This window comes from Pocillopora damicornis, chromosome 6 (genome assembly GCF_964200805.1).
Source record: "Pocillopora damicornis chromosome 6, jaPocDami1.2, whole genome shotgun sequence".
NCBI classification, from domain to species: domain Eukaryota; kingdom Metazoa; phylum Cnidaria; class Anthozoa; order Scleractinia; family Pocilloporidae; genus Pocillopora; species Pocillopora damicornis.
This window is the reverse complement of record NC_142675.1, coordinates 2,562,237-2,581,033: the sequence shown is the minus strand read 5'-3', so window position 1 is coordinate 2,581,033 and position 18,797 is coordinate 2,562,237. Positions and strand designations below refer to the sequence as shown.

Here is an 18,797-nt window from a genome sequence, read left to right as displayed (position 1 = left end):
TGCGAAAGCATCGAGCACTATACCGCAAGCAAAGACCATAATCAAGATTTAAATTTATATACATATACATTTTAGGTCAGGTCAGACATCGTGTCTGCTACTGGTACCATGTAACCCAGTATAAGCTACCGCTTGGACGGGCGGTCAGCGTCTAAGCTGGCTCCCTTCACCACCTGTTTTCTGGTGAGGAGGATGGCATGTCACCCTTGCAGGACTAAAAACAACACCTGCTAAACGGCGGATGAGCTCCATGTGAGCCATCGGCCATCATGCAAGGCGGTCCTGATAGTCAACTCGGCTTCAGCTCCGGAAATGGCAGTCCTGACAGTCAATTCGGCTTCAGTTCTGACGGTATGCAACAAGCTTCTCTGCGACCATCTCAGCTGTGCTGTGTTGTCGATCAACAGAGTTCCTCGCCAAGGGACGCTGCCCATGCGCCAAGGTGCATCATAGGTGCAGCCCCACAGTTTTAATGGAAGTACAGACCAGGACTGAAGATATGGCTACCGCATACGGGGGAACCGATGCGCCGCTCGATACGGTGGTGGCGACAAGTGGACGAAGTCCGTATACTGCTACCACGTCCGGGGAAGCCGACGAACGACACCATCTACCCTCTTATTCCAATGCCTGAAACAAACAACGTCTTAACCTAGGAGCTTGGAATGTTTGTACGACCAACGACAGTGACTCTTCAATAAGACCGGAACAAGCAACTGCCCTCATCTGTCGTCAATTAGAGAAAGCGAGCATCGACATCTATGCTCTGAGTGAAGTTCGACGACCTGGCATGGGAAACATAGTCGAGAGGAGTCATACAATTTTCTGGAGTGGAGGAGAAGAGAGAACAGCGGCCGTTGGTTTAGCTATCTGGCTAGCTGCTCAAGGTATTAGTGCTACACCAATCAGCGACAGACTCATGTCAATGCGCATACAGTTTAAGGGTGGCGACAAACTAACACTCATCAGCGTTTATGCACCAACCATGTAAAGACTGCAGGAAGAAAAGGAACAGTTCTATGAAATGCTCGGTAGCTGTGTATCAGCTGCCGAAATGGACAGCGTTATCATTTTAGGTGATTTTAACGCTCGTGTGGGTTCGGACTGGAAATCATGGCCGAACGTCATCGGGAAGCATGGTGTTGGAAAGATGAATTCCAATCACGCCGGGCTGGTGAGCGCTCTGAAGCGGAACAATCAGTGTCCACAAATATGGCGTTTGTGACCGTGTGGTTTTTAGAGAAGCCTGGAACTGAATTTAACGCCTGTTGAAAACTGCCTCAGAGCGGTCCTGGAGTTAGTCCGAAGGCGCCAAAACTCAAATGTGCTGAAAGTACACAGTTTTCCCGTCATTTTGATACTAAATATGCCATGGTTTCTTCGATGTTCGCTTAGCAAGAGACAGTAGAGAAAATAGTAAAAGAAAAGGTAAGGTTTATTTGTCGTTTCTATCGTATTTTTGGCTAGGATAGTTTTTTAAGTTTCTCTACTTATCCGAGAATTTGTGCTACGAACCGAAACTTCAAAGCCTTGACAAAAGCTCTATGATTTTTGTTTTCCTAATTTTGCCTTCTTTCCTTAGTTTTTTATGAGTTAATTTCTAGGATGCCGCACACAAAGAACACGCGCTTTAACTTGGCTCAATTCATGAAAGATCGCAAGGTTGCAAGGGAGAAAGCTGTTGATGAAAATCGCAAGCTATCGGCAGAGTACAAAAAAGTCCAGCGAGCCCAAGAAAAGGTGAGATAAATTTGTCCAGTATTAATGTTTTGGGAAGATTTTTATTTTCAATATCAGAGAATATTGTAACAAAGGATTATAGGAAAGTGGTGGAGGTCCATGTGTAGGGAGGCTTGAATTTCAATTTTGACAAGGTAAAGAAATTCAATTGTATAATAATTGCTTTCAGTTGGCCACAGTCAGGGAACACTTCAAAGACATAACAAATGAATTAGAAAATATTCCTGTGAGTATACTCTTGATTCTTTATTGTGGTTGTTTTACCAGTACCAGTAAGTATGCAGCAAAAAACTGCTGGGTGCAACCTCCAACTAAGTCTGTAGGTTTGCATTGATTAGTGGTTGGATGAGGTTTAATTTTATGCCAAATTTTATTAATATTGTGAACAGAAAAATATTCAATTTTGTAAAAATAAAAATATTCAATTTTGTAAAAATAAAAAAAATATTTTGCAAGTTCAATTTCGGTGAACTAACCACTTAACACAGAGTCAGTGCCAGAATGACAGCCATGGTCAGGCTTCTATGCCGGTACCTATGCAAGAAACCTGAGCGAGTGCCTGTGTTCATTTGGTCAGTAAAGACTGTCATAAATGACAGTGTCTCTAAATTGTAAACATCAACATATTGAATGTAAGATTTGACTAAATATCTATTTTGTTATCATCCAACCACATCTAATTTAAATAATTGTGTTACTACCCAGTGTCTAATTTAGCAATATTTTAGTCACAGGGACAGGTATCTCAGGCACCAACAAGAAGCCCTACTGCACTTGTTAATGGAGAATCAACACTTGGACCAAGGACGGCAAGAAAAAGGAGGCATGAAACCATTGAAGCTGCTGCCAAAATTCATGGGAGCTCAAATGAACATTCCTCAGCCTGTTTCGAGGGAATGTTTGACACTCTGCAAAAGAGATGCCAGTTAAATAAGTTAACAAAATATGTGACAGAGAACAAGCAGTTGACCAATAGAATAGTTTGTAAAGAGTATAAGAAGAGTGTGTTAGAATTTGAAAAGTCAGATGACAACATTGTTCGAAGTATTGCAACATATTATGCAAGTGGTGTAATGGGGAAACAAAAGTACAAAAGTGTAAGACTGGTGCTTTCAATGAAATCAAATGAAGGCAAACCAGGGAAAATAACAAGTATTTCAATTTGTAAAGGCTGTAAGGTTCCAAAGCTTCTAACTTATAGTAACCTTGTAGAACAGTTAAAAAAGATTGACATTGGGACTGTTCATGAAATTGACCCAGACTATCTAGAGGGCTTAGAAACTGAAAACCAAGTCAATGGTGCATATAGAGACTTGAGACAATACCCACCACTTGCTGTGTCCTCTTAATAAATGTGATGGTGAAAGGCGTTTCAGAAGTTATGGAAACTTTTGAAGTTCCTTTTCTTGTTCCTTTACTCTGCTTAATAAGGAATTCTCGGACTGAGTCTCTGCTTAGCTCAGATATTTGGGCAAAATCTCGAATCAGTCTGTTCTCTCTGTTATAGTAGATTATATCTGTGTGTTTTTCTTCGTTGTGCACAACACCATAAGCGGAACGGGCCTTTTTAACCATCTGTAAAATTAAGGAAAATATTTCCGAGGACATCGCCCTTTTAAACTCTACAGTCCAAGCGCTTCGGGCCTTCATTCTTGGACTGAGGCGCCTATGGAGCATCTTAAGCCACATCTTCACTTCTCCTTCCAGGAGTGCTGTCGCTGGAATTTGTGACATTTTAGCTCGTTTCAAAGAGCTTTGGCCCACACGGTTTTTTCCAAAAATTGAAGTGAGAGCTGTTTTTACTTCTTCTTCAAACAAAAAGAAATTATCGACTTCATCACGTAAAGGACGAAGAGCCACAATAGCATTCAAAATGCTATTTTCAGCCGCCATTTTGAAAACTGCTTTGTACTTTTATTCGCATTTCCGCTGTACAATCTCAAACAACAGCGGGCGACAAAGTGCCACTTCACGGCACGCGCCAGCCCGGCGTGGCAACGGTCTCATACTCTTGCAATTTTGCACCAGATTCCAGCTAAGTATCATGGGCACAATGTTCCAACTGAAAGACAGGTTAAAGAACACATGACAACACCTTCGTTCAAAACACTGGCATCAGCTCGACCATGTACTATCCAACAAGGCCGCAAAGTCATATGTTACACTGACAAAAGTCAATCGTCAATCAATCTAAGTTTTTAATATACTCCTAGCTCCTCCCATAAATGACACGGTGCAGCTTAGCGAATTAAGAGTACTTTTTAATATTAAATTTTGTGGACACTAACTCGAAGGTAGATCTTTTTATCCAGAAAATCACAGGATAGAATGTATTCGAAATTTCTCTAGATAAAACGTCGAGGCAATGTAATTTGAGTGCAGTGAAGAGACCGTGAAATATTTCCCTTACTCCTACTGGTTTTGTAACACGCTCGACGTATGAATTCAAAGTTGACAGCTGTTGTATTTTCTTTTCATTCTACTAACAATGCCATTTGCGTTGATTTGAATAATTGCATGCACTTATATCATTTTAAGTATTCGTCAAATCTTCATGTGCGGTATCCAAATTAACGAAAACGGCATCGTTATTAGAAACGAGGGATTAGCAGGAAAAGACAATAGCTTTTTACTTTAATAAAAAATCATAAAAAGAAAAATCTAAGATGAGGGGGGAGAGAAAAAACTTTTCGTCGTGTTTTCTATTCTTAAGAAGACTTGTCCTGTCCTCCCCCCCCCCCCCCCCCACCCCGATAAAAATTCGGAAAGCTTGCTATAAAAGCATAGTGATGACTTCCTTGAAAGTGGAAGCCTTAACTCTTTCTGTTGTCGGCAGACCTCGTAAGAGCGCGGTTACTATTTCACGATAACTAGATACTGTTGGGTTGGCGGTGTGATTTACAGAGGTGTCGCTCCATTGGATGTTCGCCGCCTTCCAGTTCGCCCCCATCGACAAGAATTCGCCCCTTCACCAAAAAGCTACCCAAGTGACCCGACTGGGGAATGGTGGTCTAACGGTTGTTACTGCTCAAACTTGAACCGCCAGTTCATGGTGAACACAAAGCTTACAGTGGTGTTGGCTGGGTTAGATTTAAACGCAACCTCTCCTTAAAGTTTGTGGAAATGAAGATGAGAGCTCAGTCGTTTCTCAAAGAAAAAGTGGATAAAAGGGAGAAATGAGACAACTTTCATTTTGCACAAATTTGGGAAACAATTTTAAATGTATTAATAAAATATTTCCTAGAAAAAATTGAAACGCGTAGCTGTTTCGTCCACAAACGTAACAGCTAAACCGTTATGCCCCTCGGTTAGTTCGTGTTCTATGATTGGTCGATTTAGCGGGCTGTATATCACTATACGGTTCGCTAAACTCAAAAGTTTGTGGTTAAAACCACCTTAAAGAATATAATGAAGTGAAACACATAAAAATACTTCGCGGTGGCTTTCATTTGAATGGTAAAAACCTAGTGTTTTATCCACAGACTTTAAAACTACTTCGTGGTGCTTGATAAACAGTGCACATGGAAGTACTGCTGAAGAGCTTTCATTCGAACAGTCATACAGGATGTTATCCAAGCCAGAACCACCTTGTACCGCATGTAAACTGTACCTCAGTAACGAATTACGCTCTAGCTTTCATTTAAATGGTCAAACACTAAATTGTCATCCATACTAAGTTTGAACCACCTTGGACAGTATAATAAAAAAACCCAGCACCTTTCAAAGAATGGGTCTTATTCACGGGCGTAAAGGTAGGAATCCCTTCTCACCTCATTACAAACAGTACCATATGGAAGTTCTGTTCATTTGCATTTATATGATTGCACATATGGATGATTTCATAATATATAGCACCACTTAAAAGTTTTCGTCTGGCATAATGGCACAAGATTCAGATGGAGTATTCTTATGCGCACAATTTTTAGGGTTCTGTTTTTTTCAATACAACCTGAATTCAACATTCTCTATTTGCAATAGTGAACAAAGTTTAACCAGCAGATTATTTAGAGAGAAAAATTAAGGAAAATCATTTTGTTTACTTATTTGTAAAGTGGCAACTGGCTTTAATTTGCTTCGGAGTAATTGACAGATGGAGCAAAACTCTTTTCCAATCACTTTACGATGTAAAGCGAAACTATTACGACCCATGACACTGCTCATTTGCAGACTTCTTTTCACGTCTGGACGAAATAAATTTATAGTCCTGTCATTTGCCTATTGGTTGTTTTTTATTATTTCTTTAGTTACTTACTGTAGATCGCAACGGCTTACATTCTTTTTCGTTTATTGTTCTTGTGCAAGAGTGCTAATTGTAGTAAAATTTTGTGTGCGCTTTCTTTGTGTCATTGTGTAACGTTGCGTAATGTAGCGCGTATTTAACCGTATTGTTCGTCGTAGTTTGGGGCAGTTTGGCAGTGTAGTTTCGTCAACTGTGGTTTGGTATATTTGTTCTATTCGCTTCATGCTGTTTGTTCGCCACTGGGCAGGATCTTTAACATCGCAACAAATGTAAGTTTTGTATCATGTAGTTTTCTTTCGTTGTTCTCGTTGTAACTTTCCTTGTGTATTTAGTCTAATTTATATTGTAATAGTTTTCGTTCGCTGTTTTATTTGCAGTTTTAACCGTACCGTGTACCGTTCGCGTTTAAAATTGTTAGAATTAGTTAATAATAGAATTAGTTAATAGATCGCCAGTGGCAGTTACACTTACCATAAAAAACCTTTCAGAAAAAAAAAATGGATACGTATCCCCTGAACCAGTGCGGTGCCACTTACCCTTCGGGCTCTTAAGTCCTTTAAAGTATGCAATCACAAAATGAGAAAAAGATAAATAACAGTTTATGTTCACGCTGCAGCAAAATTTATATGAATATACTCCGAGAGGAATTTGTTTCTAATATTAAAAAGACTTAAGAGAGGATGTCAGCATCCATCGCACAAATTTGAAATATTGTGGCAAGTCGCCCAACATTCATTTTCACTCCTACTTTCATATTTTGTAGCCCAATATGTTCTAATAATTGTGGTGTAGTTTTTTTGTGAAAATATATTTTAGTTTTCGATAAAAATGACTTTTTTCGCTCGACCGCTCAAACATGCAAATTTTCACCGTGAATATTACCCGAGTTGTGTGACCTCATGTGACGATTGTACTAGACCTACGGTATTTCTGTGAACAGAATCCTTTGTTTTATCATCTAAACTTAAGCCCCTGTCGTTATTGAAGCTAGCAAAGAAATATTTATTTTTTGGTGAATATTTTTGTCCGACATACTTTTCCTATGTCGAAAAGTAACATCAAAACAAAGACAGTTTTAACAATGACCGATATGACAGAATCTACTGAGCTTCAAGCTTTTAAAAGACCAAAGGATGCTTATAAAGTTACTGTAAAAATTTCCTTGTGTATCTGTGTTGTTCTATCTTGAGACGAACTCAAAGTCCGGCAAAATTTACTTGATAGCGTCTGTGAAATATACATGGTGCGCCATGCGCGCTTGTCACGCAACGTTGAGCAGTCGAACGAAAGAAATTAATTCTCGAAAGCTAAAACAATTTTTACAAAAAAACTACACCACAATTATTAGAACATATTGGGCTTCAAAATATGAAAGTAGGAGTGGAAAGTAATTTGGGTGACTTGCCGCTGTTTGTTTGATGTATGGTGACATTAGCTCTTAAGAGTGCTAATGAGAACTTGTGAAAGTGAGATGAAATATTGTAGTGGACCTTAAAAGATGCGAGAAGCGTGCGAGAATATTTAATTCTTATGTAAATAAACACGTTGAGTAGGCACTTCCGGCCTCAAGCTTGCACAGAGTTATGGGTCAGGGATTCCCCTTTCATTTTCGCAACTCGCCATCGAGATTCTTTGCTCTACAACAGAGCTTTCGAGTCTTTCTTGGTACTTTCTCAGTCTTGGTGACTTACTTTGAAACATTTCTATGACGGATTGAGGAATTAAGGTCGTAAATCAGTCAAACGTACCTTCCATTTCCGCGACAGAAGTAAGAACGCATGGTTGAATCAGATTTGTGAATATAAGGTAAATACTTTTATTTGGAGTTTCTCAGTTAACAATTTCTCCTTCAAATGTCCTCAATCTGTCCTAATTTTCCCTGATGTCCGGCAATGTAAGACGTTCCTGCAGTTAAATGACGAGGATTGCCAACTTTTATTCGATTCTGGCGTGTATTAATTGTATTGACGCTTAGTGTTTAACTTGTAAGCTAATTGAGCTGAGCTTACACGAACATGTAACAACTGTCGAATTCACAAAAATTCTCAGCCAATACCTGGCATTTACATCTAAAAAAATTAATTTGAGAGAGTTAAAAGGAATCTCCAAATTACCGATTTGATTTAGTGCAAGTGCGGATGATCGAAACACTTTCAGTTTCGTTTTCGTTTAATGTGCATGTAGAGCATGCGCGCGAAAGTGTTGTGCGCTAGCTTTCATGTCTGGATTACGTGTTAACTCAAATTCCTTCCTTATTTAAGATGCATCTAATTAAAAAGCGATAAACATTTTTAGCGTATTTCATGTGTTTATGTTTATAATTTTATAGTTTGAAAGTAATTTTTTTCTTTAGGACAGACTGCTTAGATTGTCCTTCCAAACTGTACTGTTACACTGATTTCCTTGTTAAATATTGAGACAAATTGATTTTTCCTCAAATGCCGGCGAGTGATTTATTGGAAGCGTCCTTTCAATTAACTACATTCAAGTTTTAGGAGTCAAATTCATCAACTGGTAATGATTGATTGGTATCTGAGTAAAGTTTTACCTTTTGTCATCTTCTAATCAATATATGATCAATCAATGATCACATCAAAACTGGTTTAGTTCTGCATGTGGCAGCACACATCCAAGTATGTGTCTGGTGATAATTTATGTTATCATATGGTGAGGTAGGCTTCGTTGGGGTAAATGAAAAAGTTCTGATTGGTTCTTACTTGGTCAGGATTTTGCCACCTAGATCATCATCACACCATACAGACAATCATAAAACATGTAAATTCAAAGCAAACTAGTTTAGTCCAAGTGACATTAGTGCATGACAATTACCTTGCTTTCATGAGCTGTACTGGGGAGTATATGGTACTATGGCATTTCTATACTGCCACAACCTTGGGCCAATATTCCCCAGTAAAGCCCTGGTGCTTAACTGGGTAGTTAGAATTTAGTACTGGCTTCTGTAAAAATAATCTACACTGTATATGTATCTCTGGCTATTTTAAATTCCAGTACAATTGATTTCCTTGTTACTCTAGTTTTTATTGAATTTATTTGTACATGAAGACAGCCAGTAAGGATTATTTGATATTTAAAAAACAAGCCATCTTGATTATTAGGAGAATTAAAGTTAGCATCAAAGACAAATCAGTTTTGTGCACAAAACAATGTAAACATGAAATGAATACAAAACAATCAGTGAAATGTATGTCTTCACCTGTACCAAATTGAAATCCATTTCAACGCACATCAGCACGCATAAATGTATATATTTTACTGCTTTCAAGAAATATATCTTTCATAAGTTTTGACCAGTAATCCCTATTTAAAAATCAGATGAGATAATTTTTCTTTGGTGTTGTAAAATTTGTTTCTTATGAGAAAGAATTCAGCATAAACTCTCTCCTCTTGTGGAGACATGGTGGTCTTATAATTTAAGTGAGGTGGACTCAGGGTCAGGAGGTCTGCATTTGTAACCTGGCCTGTGCTGGACTCAGGGTCAAGAGGTCTGGGTTCCAGTCAATGTGTTGTGTTCTTGTGCAAAACACTTTACTCTTACAGTGCCTGTCTCCAGCCAGGAGTACATGTATAAATGGGTAGCAAAAATTAGTTAGAGGAACCTGATAAAATGCTAGGGGGGTGAAAGGGCAGGGGGGGGGGGGGGAGGGAGGGAATAACGGTGGAATGGACTTGCATCCTGTCCAGGGCTGGGTAATAATACTCCTAGTTGCTTCATGTGAGGAAGCCAGGATTAATTAAAGCTCAGGTCCTGGATGGATCTCTGTTCAAATCCAGACACGGCCTAACTACCTACCACCTCTTAATTTAAATGATTTAAATTGTTGCTGTTACAAATAATATGAACTTGAAACACACAGATGTTGATTTTTGCCCAGGTTATTTCAGTCAATTGGGAATGTCTTTAGTAAATCTTGAAATTTATTGTAATGAGAAGAGAATTACTGTTCATTTAAATATTAATGCTTGTTTTCTTCAGTATATGTATCTTTTGTTCTTTTACTGCTTTAAATATGCTATTAATATTAATTGCTTGTGATTTTGTGTCTGTGTATCCCTCCCATTCTCAGAGGGGAAAAAATATTTAGTTTACCATTGGGTAATATGTTGAGCTAATTTTTTTACCATTTACAACCATCTTTTTTTCAGGCCAGGATGACTTAAAACAGCAACTTTTTGTAAGAAGCATCCCCTTACAGTTGCTATGGCTAAAGAAAGAAGTCCAATTAAGGTTCCATCTGAAAATGAATACTTACCTGACAAAGAAAATGCTCCAGATTTTGATGAGGACACTCTACGAGGTGAGCTAGGTTCAACTTGGGCTTCAGTCACTGTTAAAACGTTTTCTATTCCACCAGTTTCAAGAATGTAAGCAGATGTGGAGAACAATATATACACTGCATGACCACTTTAAAGGATATTTGGCCAGTCATGACTCTTCTATGGTTACAATGTGTTGTTCATTGACTGAGAGGATCTATGACATATTTGTTATTTTCTTTTCTCAAAGTTCAAAGCAAGTACACAAAGTTATAATAAGTAAAGACTTTATTTGATCATCATATAACATTCATTTTGTAAGTTTAATTGCATCATAAGTACCATCATCATCATCATCATCTTTCCATTATATTATGCAACAATCAATTGAAAGTTTCAACTTCCCCCAAGCAACCAATTTCCAGTAGAGTGCAAGTGTTATATCATTGAATATGGAGGTGTTTAACCCTTGACATCCAATTCAATTCATCTTCATTTGAAGATTAATGCTTCTTAGGTTGGTGATCATTTCCTTTGTTCTCATGAGCTTAGTGAATGATTCAGCAGTATTACTGGAAGGAGAAGTGAGATGCTGGTCACTCTTAGGGTTTAAAGAGTTAAGGTAGATAGTGAACTTTCACCAACAAATGGCTCAGAAGAAATAAGTCTACAAGGTCTAGGTTTTAAAGCTTGGTCAATTAGTTGAAAGTCAGGTTGCTACTTAATTTTGTTTTTTTGTATAAAAATTGTGTTGGGCATTTGAACACATTCTTAATTTTGCCTGTGGAAAAGGAATTTTATGAAACTTATCTCCAAAAGTTTAAATGCCGAGGGGTTTGTTTCGAATAGAGTGATGCTTAATTCTCATCATTATTATTATTCCTGTTGTCACCTACATTATTAACATCATTATAAATATTAATCTCATCTTCTTTATCATTATTCTTGTCATTTATATAATAGCTATTTTTCTATGAGTAATATTGCTTCTGGTTTTTATGACTGCCACATTTGGATCTTATTGACTCATTAATAAGCTATCTAAATGTATTAAAGGCAGTAGACTCTTCTACACTCATAATATGCCAACCCTCCCTGATTGTCAGGGAGTCTCACAGACACAGAACAAGACTCTGGGTCTGTCATATGGGTCATCAAACCTTTAAGATAAAAGAGGATTCGGGTCAACTCCACACTGAAACATAACATTTGAACTCCAGATTTCCTAGATCTAAGGTTATCTTGCCTTTTGTTAAAATTAGGGTTCTTATCTTAATTTTCTTGATTGCACTTAGATTGTTTCAAAGTAGGGATTACACTTTCTTCCAAACAACAACCACAACAGCAACTGAGTCTGATTGGTTGAGCTTTCAACCAAAAAATCTCTCAGAAATTTACTGAATGGGGTGTGTCCTGTGAAGTGGGTGGGGGTGGGGGTGGGGGGGGGGTCTGCACACATCCTCTAAGCTTTTCAGGGGATGGGTCAAGTCAGGCAGGTGCAAAAGTGGTACAAAAGGAAAAATCTTCAGATTTTAAATCTCCAGATCTTGGCAGCTCTGCTCATACACTAATTAACTACAACCACAGATAATTATTGACTATAACCACGGACTTTGACACAAATTATTTTTTATTTTTTCTCTGCAGCCATAACTGATGTTTATAAGAGTGAGGGTAATGAGGCCTTCAAGAAAGGAGATTTCATCAATGCTATTCATTTTTACACCAAAGGAATTAAAAGGAACTGCAATGAGAAAGAACTGAAAGCCAAACTGCACAACAAGAGGGCTATTGCACATTTTAAACTTGGTAAGATGATGAGAGCTTTAAGATGCATTTTTTTTCTTTTGAAGCTATTGAGTTGTCATCGGTAGTTTTCTGAGATAGGTGATAATTTTTAATGCATGCCCAGAAAAATATACATCTTATCTTAATAGGCCTTGCAAATATACAAAGAAGTAACCTCTTACCCCAGATATCAGTGAGCATCGCAAGTTTTTCCCAAAATTATTGTAATGGAGTGGTGGTTGGTTTGCTACATGTATGGCTAATCAGAGATATTTATTTTGATAACAGGAAATCACCAGGATTCACTAAGGGATGCAGAAGCAGCCATTGAGTTAAATCCAACTTTCCTTAAGGCAATTGTGAGAGGTTAGATATGTTAGCTGTGCTATGATAATAATAACAATAATAATAATAATAATAATAATAATAATAATAATAAAAGAATAACTCAACACTCTAAGGCTTAAAAAGATTAGATGAAGTTCAATCTTGTCTCAACTGACTTTAATTAAGAGGTCGAGACCACCCTGATGTACATTTGAATCCAGCTCTTGACCGCTATGCAACTGCTTTCCATTAATTATGATAAGAATATTATTTTGAGCTGGATGAAGTACTCAATGCAGAATGCAAAGCAAAACTTCAGCACAAGTATTTTAGTTCCTTAAGCTCCCTGAGTGAGGTAGTCACAGGTGTCAGATATGTTAAGTCACTATCTAGCTGTTTTAAAAAGAAGTAAGGATCAGGACTTACCTAGCTCTTTAGGCAAGGAATTGTCGGTCCCAATTTAAATGTTCTTAGAAGTTTCAGTTGTCTTAAAAGCTAAATAAATCTAACTGAAACCTGATAGGGCCTGTGTATTCTTTTCCATTCAGTATTTTTGCTTTGTTTTGTTTTGTCGTTTTTTTTCTTCTGGTCTATAATGATTTCAATGGTTTCAGGCTCTTTTTTCAGAATTGAGCTACAGTAATAATATGCTTCTTAATATGTTGTTGCCCATAGGAACCACTGCTTGTGTTGAATTGAAGAGATTTGAGGAAGCAATCACTTGGTGTGATAAGGGACTAGCTGTATCCTTTGAAGGAATCCTTCATTTTTAACCATGGGTATAATGGAAAAAGTTTCCATAATTTGATGTTTTAAGGGAGAAAATACAAAGAATTAAGGGTATTAATTATGATGGGAACTAATGTCAGCTCATTCTTTAAGAGTGTGTGGTTAAAAAACATGAGAAAAGGTATTACCTTGTGACTTATCAATGATATTACTCCTTTTAGCCAATTTGACTTATTTCTACTATCCATGCCAATAACTTGTACATCAGTTTAGATAACCCTTTAATTCACAGACCAAATTTGTAATTATCCTTACAGTCAACTGTACAATTCATGTAATGTTAGTTCAGAGAATTCAGTATTGGATCAACTAATTATTCCCAAATTGATATTTTTCTTTACTCTCAACACTTATCTGATGATATTGTATTGCTCTCATAAGGAGAAATTCTCTCTTGGTCACGCATGGGAGTTAAAGGGTTAAAAGTCAAATATTCACCCAATTTATACATAGTACGTGGGTAGATCAGATCTCTCTGAAACAAGCCAGAACAAAAAGCTTGGTAAAGTTTACATACCCTATGCAGATTTTCTTCAATTTAACCTTTTCAACTACTTAGAGACCTGGAAACTTTCGTCATGTTTTCCTATGGACAAATACAACTTTTAAAGGCACGTATTTGTGTTGTACACTTGTTTCTTCCACTGCTGTAAAACATTTGTCTGATGTTAAAGCTATATTAATTTAAAAATTGAGCAGTTGCTCCCCAGTTTTTGGAAACAAGGGATTAAATCTAGATATTTCGCGTTAAATTTTGAGTGTAGATTTACTTCATAACTGACTGAATGTTGATAAAACATCTACCTTTCACACAAGCCCTCCTAATAGACCATATTATAGTTGTGTACCTAGTTGGCAAGCCTTTGATTTGGAGTGAGGCTGAAGGTGACCTTGTTGTGATAGAGACCAGTATCTAGTGACAATAATAACAAAGTAATTTGCATTTGAAAAGCAGCAATGTTTTTTATCATAACAAGGTCACCCTTAGCCATCACTCTTGTTCAGAGGCTTTACAACCAAGCACGCAGCTGTAAAAATGGACTATTACATACCAATATGATGAGAAAAATAATATTTTCGTTTTGTGTACCTCTTTAACCCTTAACATAAAAAAGATTGAAAAAAACCATAGGATCTTGTTGTCGCTAAGACTTCAGTCTGTCAGAGAAGTGGAAAATAAGCCAATGGAGGAAAAACATCCAATTAGTCCTAACCATGGTTATGCAAGTTCAGGTGATGTCAAGAAAGTCATAGACCTCTATAATCGGGGAGAAGAAGCCATAAAGTACCTCAACCTACTTAAAATAGCTAAAGAAGTAGGAGACAAGCATGGGGAGGGTGTTGCTTATGGCAATCTTGGCAAAGCTTATCACTGTCTGGGTGATTTCAAAAAAGCCATAGAGTACCACAACCTACATCTTAAAATAGCTAAAGAAGTAGGAGACAAGCATGGGGAGGGTGGTGCTTATGGCAATCTTGGCAATGCTTATCACCGTCTAGGTGATTTAAAACAAGCCATAGAGTACCACAACCTACATCTTAAAATAGCTAAAGAAGTAGGATGCAAGCGTGCGGAGGGTGTTGCTTACGGCAATCTTGGCAATGCTTTTTTTAGTCTGGGTGATTCCAAAAAAGCCATAGAGTACCACAACCTACATCTTAAAATAGCTAAAGAAGTAGGAAACAAGCATGGGGAGGGTGTTGCTTATGGCAATCTTGGCAATGCTTATCACCGTCTAGGTGATTTAAAACAAGCCATAGAGTACCACAACCTAGATCTTAAAATAGCTAAAGAAGTAGGAGAAAAGCATGGGGAGGGTGTTGCTAATGGCAATCTTGGCAATGATTATGACAGTCTGGGTGATTTCAAAAAAGCCATAGAGTACCACAACCTACATCTTAAAATAGCTAAAGAAGTAGGAGACAAGCATGGGGAGGGTAACGCTAATGGCAATCTTGGCAATGCCTATGACAGTCTGGGTGATTTCAAAAAAGCCATAGAGTACCACAACCTACATCTTAAAATAGTTAAAGAAGTAGGAGACAAGCATGGGGAGGGTAGTACGTATGGCAATCTTGGCAATGCTTATTTTAGTCTGGGTGATTTCAAAAAAGCCATAGAGTACCAGAACCTACATCTTAAAATAGCTAAAGAAGTAGGGGACAAGCATGGGGAGGGTAAAGCCTACGGTAATATTGGTCGTATGTATCAAACTGAGGGAGATTTGATAGAGGCTAACGAGTCATACAACCTAGCGCTTAAAATTGCTCAAGGGGTCGAGGACAAATACTTGGAGGCAAGGATCTACTGTTCATTAGGATGCGTTTCTGAGTTTGAGTTTGAGGGTGGACTGCCAAGAGCCGTTGAATATTACCAAACTAGCATAAACTTATTTAATTCCTTGAGAGTACTTCTAAAATCTAAAGATGAGTGGAAGGTTAATTTTCGAACTCAGTATCAAGGGGCGTATACGGGTTTGTGCAGAGTTCTCCTAGAACAAGGTAATATAGATGAAGCCTTATTTGTTGCTGAGAAAGGACGAGCTCAAGCTCTGTCCGACCTTATGGAATCTAGTTTTTGTGGTGGAACAAGTCAGCACAAGACAGGCGATGAAGATTTAGCAGTCACTGCTAAGTCTTCATCGATTTGGATGAAACGTTTTTTAAAAGTTTTAAAAAACGTTCCATCAAACACCGTCTTTCAGGCAGTGGACAAAGCTGGTGTCAATCTTTGGGTTGTGTCCGAAGGAAAACAAGTTCAGTTAAGACAAATTAAACTCAAAAGTTTTGTTTCAGAGAATAGTGGAGCTAGCCAGTCCTTTGAGTCGTTCATGCTCGGTGTCTATACACAACTTGGTGTTCGTTCTATTGTGAGATGCGAGAATCGATCTTTGGATGCTTTGAGGGAGAGCCCTTCAAAAGTGGATGAGAAACCTAAAGAAGACACCCTTCAACCTGCCATCCAACAAAACAAGTGCTTGAGCACTTTGTATGATATCGTTATGAAGCCGATGGCTGACCTGCTTCAAGGGGATGAGCTAGTCATTATTCCCGATGGACCCCTGTGGCTTGCTCCTTACGCTGCATTGAAGGATGGTAATTCTAAATACCTGTGTGAATCTTTCAGAATCCGAATCGCTCCATCATTAACGAGTCTTAGACTCATTGCTGATTGCCCAGATGATTATCATAAAAGCAGTGGTGCGTTACTTGTAGGAGATCCGTGGGTAGCCGAGGTTATCAACAGCAAGGGAGAGAAACTCCTCGAGCAGCTTCCGCATGCTAAGGAAGAAGTAGAAATGATCGGAAAAATTCTGAATATCACGCCAATCACCGGCAGACAAGCCACGAAACGTGAGGTGTTGAAAAGACTCAGTTCCGTTTCCTTAGTTCACTTTGCGGCACACGGATGTATGGAAACTGGCGAAATTGCTCTTACACCTGACCCAGACCGAACATCTACTGTACCTACCAAGGAGGATTACATTTTAACGATTCGAGATGTGTCAAATGTTCAACTTCGCGCTAAACTAGTTGTACTTAGTTGCTGCCACAGCGGTCGAGGCGAGATCAAGGCTGAAGGTGTGGTTGGCATTGCGCGCGCTTTTATGGGGACTGGTGCTCGGTCTGTTGTGGTGTCCTTGTGGGCGATTGATGACAAGGCTACTCTTGAGTTCATGAAATGCTTTTATCGACACCTTGCCGAAAGAAAACCTGCAAGCGAGTCACTGAACCTGGCCATGAGAAGCCTCAGAGAATCAGACCAGTTCCGCGACATCAAACACTGGGCTCCCTTTTTGCTGATTGGAGATGACGTCACTTTTGACTTCATGGCAAAGGAAAGAGAAAATTTGAATACAGAATTATATAAATGAAAACTTTTTTTTTTTCCATCTTAAAAAGAATGACGCATGAACTTAGAGGGGCTAAATGTTTCTCTTTTTTGGCAATTTTGGCTATTTTTTATTACTTTCTACTTTTTGTTGAATGGAACTCGAGATGTGTAACTTTACTTTGGTGAAGAAATAAAATCAGATTATTTTATTATATTTTGGTCAATGGAATCGTCGTTTTTTCTTAGCTTTACAAATTTAAATGCTTGCAAAGAGAACGAAATGTAACAAGGCTTTTGTTATGAATGCCTACAATAGTTGAACGCGAATACGAGATTTTCGTTTCGTCAAAATGACACTCAGCTCTATTCCTGCATTACAATCAGTTGTATGGACAACATTTTAAAGGGTTTTTCTTCTTTTACATAACCAGAAGCTTGTCCACTGGGTTTTAATTATCTTTATGCTCTAAGCTTTTTATAAGCGAAGAAACAATTCGTCATTTGCTAAAGTTGGCGAATTTTTTTATTTCCAAAAATTTGATTTGCAAGATTTGCAGCCAGATGTTGATGAAACTTGACGATTTTTCTACATCATAAATTACTTTGTTACAAATTGAGATTATCTTCACAAGAAAAATTGATTTTTTTCAATCTATTTTGATGTAATCTAATTCTATCAGTGCCAAGATTGCCATTCTAAGCTAAATTTGAAGAAGTAAACATTAGAGATGATGTTATTGAATCTACTGAACATATGTTAGAGAAATAAGACCTACTTTTAAAGGTGTAGCCAGCCTCTAATCCCGTAGGCCCGGTCTACAATTGTTTTCCACCCGCTTGACTTTTATAATATGACTCTTTCAAATGTTGAAACAAAAATTGAAATTTCTCAGAGAACAGGCCGACAACAGGTCAAAAGGCTGGTTATCAAATGAGTTTGGTCAATTTTAGTCGGTTTTAACAAACACTTATCTGTTCGTTTTGGGGAACCAAGAGAGAGAGGTTAAAAATTGTCCATGTTATCTAAACTAGGAAACAGCGACGCAGAGTTGACTATAACTGAAGTTTCCATAGCTGTGACGTTTGATGTATGTGACATGGAATTTGTTGTTTCTAGTTGGAAAATATTTATGCCCATAAATTAGAGAAGCAGTTAAAGTAAGCCATGTAGTCCTCGATGGGAATTATTTTGGTGAAAAGGTTCATGAATAAATGTAAACCAAGTCTGTAGTTGAAAAGGCTCAGGCCTCAGGATAAAACTTTTAATTTTTGAAAATTAGCTTTTCAAACTTTCTCCTTTGCTTTAAATTTACCTTAGCATAATTTGAAGATGTCTTTTTTAGTTTTAAGAACTTATACTTAGGTATTTAGAGTACGCTTTGTAATTAGAGCCCGTTATGTGTGTTTCATGTGAAGTTTTTTGATGCTATTTTCCTTTAAAGTTGAAGATAATTGTTCATTTACTTTAGTTTATATTAAGTCATGAACTCCCAAGTTCTGAAGAAAAATCTCCCAACTGATAAGAGTGTGTTTCTCTTTGTTGCTTATTCCGAGAACGCGATGTAACATCACGTTTCTAGTAAAAAACCTATCCTCCAGTTTGAGACACCATGTTTGTCGGTGTGTTAATACTGCGAGGAGAGTTTAAATTATGATCAGTCTTGGGAGTAATTGGGTTCATTATAGTGTCTCCGTTTAGCGCGTATTTTACTCAATGCCTCGGACAATTTAATGCAGTTTCTATTGTACTTATTTTTTTACTTCTTTGTGTAAGAGAAATGTTCAGTGTCTAAAATACAAAAA

General features: G+C 37.8%; 3 protein-coding genes across 4 annotated transcripts; 2 read left to right on the top strand and 1 right to left on the bottom strand.

Annotated features, from left to right (window-relative positions):
* Positions 1-1,161: 1,161 nt before the first annotated feature.
* LOC149043440 (uncharacterized) lies at positions 1,162-3,128 on the top strand. Of its 2 annotated transcripts, XM_089208417.1 has the most exons (4): positions 1,289-1,428; positions 1,583-1,740; positions 1,910-1,966; positions 2,469-3,128. In XM_089208417.1, exons 2-4 carry the CDS (start codon positions 1,606-1,608, stop codon positions 3,087-3,089), a joined length of 813 nt encoding a protein of 270 aa, XP_089064543.1. In that variant the 5' UTR covers positions 1,289-1,428; positions 1,583-1,605; the 3' UTR covers positions 3,090-3,128. The 2 variants fall into 2 exon arrangements, with proteins under 2 accessions (XP_089064544.1, XP_089064543.1); XM_089208418.1 differs by lacking the exon at positions 1,910-1,966 and having other exon boundaries at positions 1,162-1,740.
* LOC149043439 (uncharacterized) lies at positions 2,542-3,725 on the bottom strand. The gene is made up of 2 exons (XM_089208419.1): positions 3,070-3,725; positions 2,542-2,648 (listed from the first exon to the last, which is right to left on the bottom strand). Exons 1-2 carry the CDS (start codon positions 3,631-3,633, stop codon positions 2,619-2,621), a joined length of 594 nt encoding a protein of 197 aa, XP_089064545.1. The 5' UTR covers positions 3,634-3,725; the 3' UTR covers positions 2,542-2,618.
* A 3,853-nt stretch (positions 3,726-7,578) lies between these two features.
* On the top strand, positions 7,579-18,797 carry LOC149043438 (uncharacterized). The gene is made up of 6 exons (XM_089210169.1): positions 7,579-7,786; positions 10,145-10,296; positions 11,903-12,064; positions 12,332-12,409; positions 13,046-13,113; positions 14,275-18,797. Exons 2-6 carry the CDS (start codon positions 10,200-10,202, stop codon positions 17,032-17,034), a joined length of 3,165 nt encoding a protein of 1,054 aa, XP_089066295.1. The 5' UTR covers positions 7,579-7,786; positions 10,145-10,199; the 3' UTR covers positions 17,035-18,797.